Source organism: Pyxicephalus adspersus, chromosome 12 (genome assembly GCF_032062135.1).
Source record: "Pyxicephalus adspersus chromosome 12, UCB_Pads_2.0, whole genome shotgun sequence".
Lineage (NCBI taxonomy): Eukaryota > Metazoa > Chordata > Amphibia > Anura > Pyxicephalidae > Pyxicephalus > Pyxicephalus adspersus.
Genome location: NC_092869.1, coordinates 43,501,768 through 43,512,224, shown reverse-complemented (window position 1 = coordinate 43,512,224; position 10,457 = coordinate 43,501,768). Strand labels below are relative to the sequence as shown.

The window sequence follows — 10,457 nt, the reverse complement described above, 5'->3', positions numbered from 1 at the left end:
AGGGGTGGTAAATGAGGGTTGGTGAATTTTAAGGGTGCCCTGGGCTTTAAATGCCCGCTAACCCAATGATACCCTCCCATCAATATCTCCAACCATTTATTTACCGGGTCATGTGACTGTCTGGTCCGGGTGATATGGTGATATCACGCAAACAAAAACAAAATAAATATTTAAATTCACCCAGTAAAATGTTTCTCCTAATTAACAATCAATAGTTGAATCCGGCTGCCATGGTAACAGCCAAGAAAATCTCAGTGTCAGCACTGTTCTGCCAGTGTCTGTCCAGGGACGCTGTGATTGGCTGGGGTTCTAATTAGTATTAAGTTGGTTAATTATCCCGGCGATCTCTAATGGTCGCACAAAACTTGCCAAACTTAAAGGGACAGAAAACTATATATAGCACAGTGGCTCAGTGGTTAGTACGCTAGCCTTTGCAGAGCTGGGTCGCAGGTTCGAATCTTGGCCAGGAAAATATCTGCATGGAGTTTGCAGGTTCTCCTTGTGTTTGTGTGGGTTTCATCCCACATTCCCCCAAATTTGTCCTTAGCCTGTAATAATGTCATATGACTATGGTAGGGACATTAGATTGTGAGCTCCTTTGAGGGACAGCTAGTGACATGACTATGGACTTTGTACAGCGCTGTGTAATATGATGGCGCTATATACTGTGTATTAATAGGATGGTCGCTATGAAGAGAGATTTCTTTTTAACCATTTACATAGATATGAATAAAAAGTTTGGAGCTCAGGCGAGCCTTTTTATTGGCTGACACGCAGCTGTATACAGCCATAGGACAGATCTCAGCCAATCCCGACGCTTGTGTCTTTAATAACGGCCAATAAGAACTATCAACTAAGGTCAGTGCATCCATTGAGAGACAACACAGCACATGACCCCATGTTGGATATATTTGTAATGTTTTCAGAACAGGAAATCATCTAGAATTATTTATTTTGTACATAGGTGTGTGGACCTAGGATTTCCTTTTTGCCCCACTAAGGGCAACAACTCCCAGCTGTCGGGTCACCAACACACCTAAAATCATTCAAGCCCTCCATAGAGAGCTCTATTCCCCCTACAGCAGCTGTACCAGGCCCAGTTTGGCTTTTCAGCAAAGCTACTGATGTCACCAAGTTCGCTCTTCATGCGTTTTCAGTGTTGCTGTTCCCCTGCACCCGCTTCCTGTCTACTACAGATGACCCCCAGGGTGGGTATGCCGATGGTGACAACACCAGACCATGCCTGTAATGTGTGTTTAAAGGGCCACTTATAGTCAACAGAAGTCATGTGACAAGGTGACAACACAGGAGGACTATAGTAAGGCAGGGACGAGGCGTTGTCACCGTATCAGGAAATACCAGGGATTGTTTATTTCAATATACCAAATATCCACTGAAATGATAGGAAAATGTTGGTCTGATGAGATTTTAAGATTCAGGTTTCCCTCCAGGACACAATCCTGAGATATTTACCAGAGATGTTATAGAAATTGGTGACTCACGGGTTGTTTTTTTTTTATATGTCCAGGAAATTCATTTTATTGGAATGATGAGAAAATGACGTTTAGCAGAAATACACGTCAGCGTCCCGCAATAATGACAGCTCGTACGTCAGCGCTGGCGATAATCGTCCAATCAGGAGTGAGCTATCTGGATGCGGGATAATTGCGTTACTGCCCCCCTCATCCCATTGGTGTGCTCCAAGAAATCCCTACAACCCCCTGACATGTGAGACAAATGTGGGCGTATTATACAGATAGAACATCAATATAAATAGAGAGAATTCATTCATACCACCTCCTAGATTGTAAGCTCTTCGGGGCAGGGTCCTCTCCTCCTGTGTCACTGTCTGTATCTGTCCGTCATTTGCAACCCCTTTTTAATGTACAGAGCTGCGTAATATGTTGGCGCTATAAAAAATCCTGTTTATTACTATTATTATTATGAATATTATTATTATTAATATTATTAATAATAATAATAATAATCAGTACACAGAGGGGGTCCTTGCAGTAAGAGCAGTACAATTCCCAGCCACTAGGGGGTGTTATGGCAGGAATTTTAATACAATGTATCATCATCATCAGTGTTACATTTATTATTTTGTAATTCATCACCTTGTGTGTTATTAATTCACTTTTATGTGTCATTCAATTTACAATTTCACAATCACAAAATCACAACAGAACCCAGAGAAATACAAGAAGAATGTGTCTGGTAATTTGCAGACAATGGAGAGGGAGCAGGACACCCAACTGAACATTTCATTTTATAATAAATCTAATGCAGAGCACACTGAGGGAAACTGAATCCAGATCAGCAGACAGCACAGCTGACATCATATACTGAACAGCATGCTGCCCCAAAATATCCATCAGCCTTTTTTTAAAAATTGCCTCATCCTGCAGAAAATTGACCAATCCCAGTCAGCAGAGCCCGGGACCCCTACACAGGTACCTGATATGGAGCTCACAGCTTCCATAAAACCTGGGGAATTATTCACCCAAATCATGGGTGAAAAACCTGCAGGGCTTCTTTATAGAGCGTTGCTGCCATCTGCTGGGCAGAAATGTATATTACACTGCAATGGTATTACAGACAAACTGGGGAGAGCAATGCCAGGGGGTGCCAATGCAAAAACAAAAATGACCAAACACCAGGAGTTACATCTACGTTGAAGAATGTCTAATGAGACAGCACAGCAGTCCATGTTTGCTTTCACACAACCTGTCTCTGATTGAATCCTCAGAAGGTGCCCTACCAATAGCAGAGGGAGGAGGCGGAGTCACAGCTCTGATTCATTTGTGTCAATATGTTTTAGCTATTGAGCTCTATAAGCAACAGATATTACACACATATCATGTAAGGATGAGCGTCAGGTAGGGTGGAAAATGTGGTGGGGCTCCCCTGCACTGCAAGGGTTATTTGATCATTTTTGCCCAAGGAATACCCCTTCCCTCTACAGCCGGCACTCTTCTCTTCTTTCTATTGCCCCCAAGTTGTGGGCAGACCCTCAGCATCCTCACAAAAGAGGGCTATTGATCCAGCATTGTATTGGGAACACCAGTGTCTGTGACCACAGCTCCATGGGGGCTAAGGGGGCATCAAGTACCCCAGAATTTTATCTTCCCGCTGCTGCACACTAGCAGTTAGTCACAGATTTCATTTTATCACTTTAAGTTTAAGTCTTAGAATGTAAAGAACGCGGCGTCCCCAAACTTTGACAGACGTCTCATGATGAGCTTTTCCTGTACCCCACATTACACCTCAGTGCCATGGCAGGGGATCCATCTGGCTGGCGATATGTTAGCCGTCAATCAGAGAGAGGAGTGACAGCTGCTTCACACATCCCCAGAGCCAGAAGATGCAAAAAGAGCATCGGGCGACAAAAACAACAAACTGACGCCCACAGATGCAGATGCCGCAGTCTGAGCGCGGTCACCGAATACACAGACCTGTGCGCAATAAAACGATGGAAGCTGCTACTTCCTGCTTTCTCATTAATTTTGTAGCAACAACATTGCATCGCATGTCACAAATATGCAAAAATCAAAGACAATGAAGCTTGCAGCTTAATGCCCCCTCCATAGACACATGGATGGGGCAAGCTCAAACTCCATGCAGATAAAACACCTGTGAGCACTGAACCCAGGACCCAATCATACAAAATTATTCTACTGCTATGATGAGTTCTTATTGTTTACGGCACTGAGGAAGGGGTTGGGTTTCACACCTGAAACGTGTTGATGTGAGCGTTTCATTAATATCTGCCATCTTGTGGTTGAAGTTTTTATTTGCCCTTGTGTGTTATATGGGTATGTACCCCTGCCATCTAGTGGTATAAACATATACCTGCATACCATATGTACACTCACGCCGCCTTGTGGTTGAAGTTTATAACTGTCAGTGAGTGTTACTCAAAGGAAGCACTTACGCCATCCTGTGGTTATGGGTATTATTACTTCCTGGTAAACTGCCTGGCTCACCTGTATGAGTGCTCAATTGCAGCCAGAAGTCTACCCAGACTGCATTTCCCTTTCATCACTCCTGATCTCCTAATTAGGTAATTAACAAGGGCCCTTTTTTTCTGGGGCCCAATTGACTGAATGCTAAGGTGTACATGGAACTGGAATGCTGTGCATATGTTGCACTCACATAATTTTATCCAGCCCCATTTTGTTTTTTCTGATCATGTTGATGCCTCAAGTTGCCCCTGCTGGCCACCATTTTTGTTTGTTTTTGGATTTCCTGACCTCTTGCTGGTTATAGGAGAGCCTGGTCCTCTCATTCTGGGTTGCCTCTCATTGATTGTGGTCACTCTGGGTATATGAGCAGGGCCACCAGGGTTCACCGCCCTCCTCGGTGCCCAGATGTTTTTTTTTTATTCTCCTCCTTTGCCTTCTTTAGGGCCCACATTGGCCCTGTGACACAGACGGTCCACACCCGCCATGGCACAAAGAAGGGCCCTGGATTTCAGCAAGTGATAAGGCCCAGGAAATGCTTGGTAGATGGAGATGGCCTTGCCAGGACTCAGATACCCCAATCCAGCAGACCAAATCCCCAGAAATCAGACACTGTGGTGCCACTCGCACTCTACATATCTATCCAGTGACCCCGCCATCCCCCAGTGTGGCCCCTAGAAAGGCGTGCAATGATGGGGATGAAGAACAAAGCGGGCGTCATGTAGTTATCTTTCCATTACCTGGGGGCAGATTTCTGCGCAAGTCTTTGAAATGATCCTCAGCAGGCCGGGAGATTAAAGGACGGACATAATGACCAAAACGATCGCAGAAACTGCGGCGTGGATGAAAAGAAGGTGCCGGTTATATTCACTCAGCCAGGAAAGAGGACCTGTCACCGGGCAAAATGTAAACTTCAGAATGCCAGTATGCAGGAAAACAAAATACTTTGTGATAAAGCTGCGACAGCCCCAGTACCTGAAGTCAGAATAACAATTCTATGCATCTTAACAGCAGAGAACCTGGGTCAGTCCAGGCAGAGAGGATTATGGGAGGAGAATTAAAAAATGTAAAGAGCTGGCAGGATGGAAGACTCGGTACTGTCCAATCACAATATGGGTGGGGAGAAGACCAAACTGTAATGGCTAACTGCAACAGAAAAAGGTCAGGTCACAAAATTGGCTGTGTGGCAGAGCAGTGTAAATTTCAGCACTGGAAGAATATCTACACACACACACACACAGCAATGTATATTTTTATGATATTAGATTGTTGTAGATGTAAATAGAGAGACCCAGAAAGTAAAAGAAGAATTACGCAGGCATGATCTCAGCCCAGGACACTATGGATGGCCCCACCAGGCCCCTGGGCCACCACTTGAGGTTTGAGGTTCTAATTGGCCACCTCCTGTATATTCCGGCCCAGGGACCACAGAGTTAAGTAATGCAATGTGAGCAGAACGTTCCCCGGTCTCCTTCATTTAGTATCTCAGGCAGTGACAGCTGTGTCCCTGATTGTCATTACGTTCCTTCCAATTCAATAGCAGGCAGATCTGCTGGTACCGGTGTCTTCAGTGCTGAGCACCATCTCAGCTCATCACAAGCCTGTCACAGCAAATCAGCCTGTCTGTGCAACAAACACAAAGCACCTCTGATTGAAGGTGATGGGCTGAGCACTGAGCAGAGCTGAACTGCCCCCTACTGGCACATGACAAGGACTGCAACCTACTGAGCAAACCCCAGAACATAATTGTCATCTATTGCAGCTAACCAGATGGGGTGGCTACACTAGTTTTCTGCTTACAGGTCAGGGAAAATCAACTAGAAGGTGACACAATATAGACGTGGAGAAATGCTCAGAGTACAGCACAGCTCAGCATCACTTTACATTAATAGGAGTAAAAAAAAAAAAAAACAAGCACTTACAGTAAAACCTAAAATCACCCTAATCTATAAGTTTCTTAACATTTACCTGAACAGATTATTTCATTGTCCTGCAGAAACGAGTCTCAGAGATTCCCCTGTATATGAAGCAGATGGGAGGTGTGTAAGTTTGGGGTGACAATACGGTTACGATCTCATCAGGTGAGAGCAGATTCTCCTGTATGATGTGTGCCGGATCGCAGCGTTGCCTGCAGACTTAGCTCTGCTCACAATTCTCACCCTGATTCAGATGGAGAAATTATTATTATTAATAAACAGGATTTATATAGCACCAACCTATTATGGAGCACTGTACATTAAATAGGGGTTGCAAATGACAGACAGATACTAACAGTTAGAGGAGGAGGAGGAGCAGGACAGGACCCTGCACTGAGGAGCTTATAAACAAGGATCACCGCTCTGCTTCTACCTGGAGGATTAAAGTGCATGGCCTGGCGTAGCACATCACGCTGCAAACCCATAGTATAACCACTAATAAATTAGTGAAATCTGTTTATTGATTGTAGATCCTCATGTATAATATAGATCAGTTTCATGTAAATAATCTTCTTACTAATCACTGACAGCACAGCACTGACCCCGTATGTGGTTGCATTACACGGTGTCTAGCTGTGACTTAACATTTGCTGCAAGCACTTAACTCTAGCTAGCTGAGGGGTAAGCACCTACAGAAGCACCTAGTCTAGCAAAAATGAATCCTGCTCTACCATCCTCCACTTACCCCTCCTGACTTTTTATTTCCCCGAGTACTCTGCAGAGGTAATATACTGACCTACGCCGACCCCAGCACCATTTGTGGGTGCAGGACCCAGCAATGCCTGGGGTCGCGCTGCCATCCCTTGCAAACATCATCTTCTTTTGGTCCTGGAAAGGACTCCACCTCTGGCCAGTCATAGGCAGTGGCATAGACACGCACAAAGGGACCAAAACTCAGAACCAGAATGTAAGGTAAAGGTAGGTTTGATTTTATTTTCTGGGGGGGGTGCGCTGTTCAGGCTGGGGGGGGGGGGGCGCTGTTTAGGCTGGAGAGGGGCTTATATTGAATTACCACATGCAGTATTATTAAGCCCGCAATTAAATCCTTATTGCTGAGATCAATGATAAAACAGACACATTGACCCCCAGAGGTGACAACATGAAAACTTTTATTATAGTTAAAAACACTATTTACGATAACACAAAACATTATGAAAGGACAAACATTGAAATCTGTACAAATATTTACAATGTGTGCCGGTTATTTTACTTGAGTGCACAGTGCTGCAAAAGATTTGCGCAGGTTGGCGAGCAGTGCGGAGAAGTTTTTGGTCTCCCGAATTTTCCTTTCATATTCTGCAATACATTCCAATGGCGGATCGCAGCCTTCAACTGCAGAGAGAGGAAAGGACACCATTATCATAGCGTCTAAAACAAGCCCTTTCAGAGAATGGGAAATAGGTTTGTGTGAGGCAACGTTGGAGCATTTATTCATAATGCTTAGATACATCCGCTGTAGTGAAAATATGGAGGGTGGGGACCCAGCAGAGATCCCAGGCTGCTACCTTTCTGATCATTATAAAAGTCGTTCCTCTGATGTTGGGACACCTGGCACATACATTCCTATAGTCTGCTAGAATTTGGTATTTAACAAATGGGTCCATTAACCGGCACATTTTGGGGGGGCAGAGTGATGATGCCCCCTTGTGTATGAAAGAAGAAAAAACAAACCAGACCTCTTACTAACCCCGACCATAGCACCTGGACACAAACTAGACATTCGATTTGAGGCTGCAATTGACCCTAAACAAGGGATTGGTCTGTTACCAATTTAAGACTCATTCCCTAAAAACAATTCTCAGTGAATGGAGGAGGGTTGCTGTGAATAAGTCATTTACTTTCACCCACAATGGGCATCTTATCAGCCACAAACCAGAATCTCCCTGACCATTTACGCCAATAACACTGACTGCAATTTGAAGTATCCGGACCATCATGCAACCCAGGTGCAGGGCAATGGCAGCTTCCAGCAAAACAGGTCTTCATTTTGATTAAGCTTTAGTTGGGGCAATATTCCATATGCCTTTTTACAACTCCCCCACTGACATTTTGATTTGTTTTGATCATTTGCATCCTCGAGATCTGAATAAGCATCATTGAAAAAGATATTGCATGTTACAATGCACAGATGTATTCGGGTTCTAGCATCTGAGCTATGTGGGTGCACATGTGAGAGCATCCTGCAGGAAAAGTGCTCTATAATGTACACCATGTGACTTACGCTGATATTCTCCTTCCTCGTTAAAGTAAATAATGCAGGAAAATGGCTCCTCCAGGTCCTTGGGGTTGATACAGCGAAAGACAAACTGCAGTTTGTCACCTGGGGAAGGAAAGATGGAATGGTGAGTTACACCCAGGGGTCACGTAGGTCTATGCAGCGTATTAAGGCCAACCATTGAAAATAATTGTGCTGCAATGCACCTGAACCCTAAAAAGGACAGAAAGAAGGAGGGAAATAAAGAGGGAGAGAAAGGAGAGAAAAGAGGGGAAAAAAACAAAAACAAATTTCTCTATGAAATGCAGGTTAAAGAGAGCAATGCAATGGCCACCCATTCTCTGCCCTCGCTGTGGATTTCTATCATAGTTGTACGTACCGCGCAGTTTCCGGATCTCCAGTCCCAGGCGATTTTTAAATAAAGCTGCGGATTTCTGAAGTTCTTTCAGTTTCTCTTTGTTGGCTTTTTTATTAGCCAGCGCCACTATAACAGAACAAGAAATCCCATTACCAAATTATTCTCCCGAGCTTGCTCCCCCTTCTAAATGTCCAGTTCTGTTACCCCAGTCCTCAGCCCCAGAGTAGAACTTACTTTCCTTCTTCTTGTTCAACTCTTCCCGTAATGTCCGGATGTGTTCAGCCAACTCTGCGCTCTGCTCCTCGTTGTCTTTCAGCTTGGCAATCTCGCGTATGATGTCCTCCTGCTTCTCCTCGATAAGTCTGTTCTGCCGATCCACATCTACATACAGGAACAGAGGGGGGCATTAAATATTATGCCAGTATAATGCTCCATCATTAACATAGCAGCATCTGAAATGACTTAAATCTGCCCCGGGGCTGTGGAGTCAGCAGCATTTATTGGTTTGTGGAAAAATGTAAATTATAATAAAATAATGGAAAAAGTAAAATATTCCACATGACAAAGTCAAACTACATGATGATGTAAGCTGCCGTTGGTTCTGTAATATACAGCTTACCTGCTCTGTGTTGATATGTTGCCATTAAAGTGGAACTAAACCCAAGGAGGTTTCTTTGTTTGGGTCCCGCATCATCCTGTGTGTTTCCTGTGTGTGACTGACACTACTGACCCCAAAACATCAGCTTTACATCCAGGCAATCCGCATTCTATACAATGAGCTCAGCAATGATCACTTCTATCATCCGAATGACAGGTCCACTTTACAGCATGGCAGATCGTTTAACCTGTCCAGAATTAATTTTGGATTTCTGTACTGTTAAATAGGTTCTGGATTTACTTTTATAATCCTGATTCAAATAACAAATAGAATTATTTTGCTTTTTGAAAGAAAGTTACTGATTGGTGCAATGATGAAGCTGCAATGGTATTGGTGCCTCTATGGATTACCTTGTAAGCAGTGATCTCCCCAGTCCCTTTTAGCTGGGCGCACCATCCGGCACTTTTCAGTAACCATCCGACTGGTTTTGGGTGGTTACTGAAGAGTTGGGTAACAACTTAGGGGCTGTCACCCACCTACCAATTTCTTACCACACAGCTTAAAAAAAAATTCTAGGTTGAGGACTGCCTGTAAGGGTTGTATATGGTCACATGACACACGAGGGCAGCAACTGGCAAGCATGGACAATGGGTTAGCTTGCCCACTGCCTTGGCCACAGATTTTGTTCTGTTGCCACGCTGGTTCATACCAAAGACTTTAAACTGGTACCTCCCACCTCCTGCCCCCCAGCACACATCGGTCAGATAAGTGGAGGGGTGAGGGGTTCTCAGGAAGACGGAGGGTTCTTGTTTGGACCTTACAGCCCCAATACACCAGCAGAAGTTTCCAGCCCTCGGCTCACCTTTCCTGAATTCCAGAACCTTCTCAATCATCAGCTCCCCTTCTCTGTATTTTCTAGCCCAAATTTCTGTGAAGAAAAAGAGAAAAATCATCTCCCTGAAGATGGCATCAAGGGGGGGGGTCATTATTGGGGGTTATAGGGGATGCCTCTGGTCGGGGTGGACAAATTCAGTTATTTCATTTAGTTTCCTTGACTTCTTACTTCTATAAAAACCTGGGAGGAGGAGGTGGGTGCCAAATAGCAACCAAACTCAGGGAAAAAAAAAAAAAAGAAGGAAGCTGACTGGGGAAAATCACCCAGGTTATCCAGTTTTTTCTCTAGCCCCTTTTAGCAGGGTGCACCACCCGACGTTTCAGCAACCACCTGGCTCTTTTGGGTAGTTATTAATGAGTTGGGTCACAATACCGAGGCCAACATCTGCCTTCAATTTCTTCCCACCCAGGTTAAAAATATTTCTGGGTCAAGCACTGTTATTGCATGAGAGTG

At 44.4% G+C, this 10,457-nt stretch overlaps 1 protein-coding gene across 1 annotated transcript in view; it reads right to left on the bottom strand.

Annotated features, from left to right (window-relative positions):
- Window positions 1–7,030: 7,030 nt before the first annotated feature.
- SPC25 (SPC25 component of NDC80 kinetochore complex) overlaps window positions 7,031–10,457 on the bottom strand; it is a 4,995-nt gene continuing 1,568 nt past the window's right edge. Inside the window, exons 3-7 of the mRNA XM_072427868.1 lie at window positions 9,972–10,037; window positions 8,746–8,892; window positions 8,533–8,637; window positions 8,160–8,258; window positions 7,031–7,270 (exon numbers count right to left, since the gene is read on the bottom strand). Of these exons, the coding sequence (XP_072283969.1) occupies window positions 7,140–7,270; window positions 8,160–8,258; window positions 8,533–8,637; window positions 8,746–8,892; window positions 9,972–10,037 (548 nt within the window). The 3' untranslated portion in view covers window positions 7,031–7,139. The remainder of the gene's footprint in view (window positions 7,271–8,159; window positions 8,259–8,532; window positions 8,638–8,745; window positions 8,893–9,971; window positions 10,038–10,457) is intronic.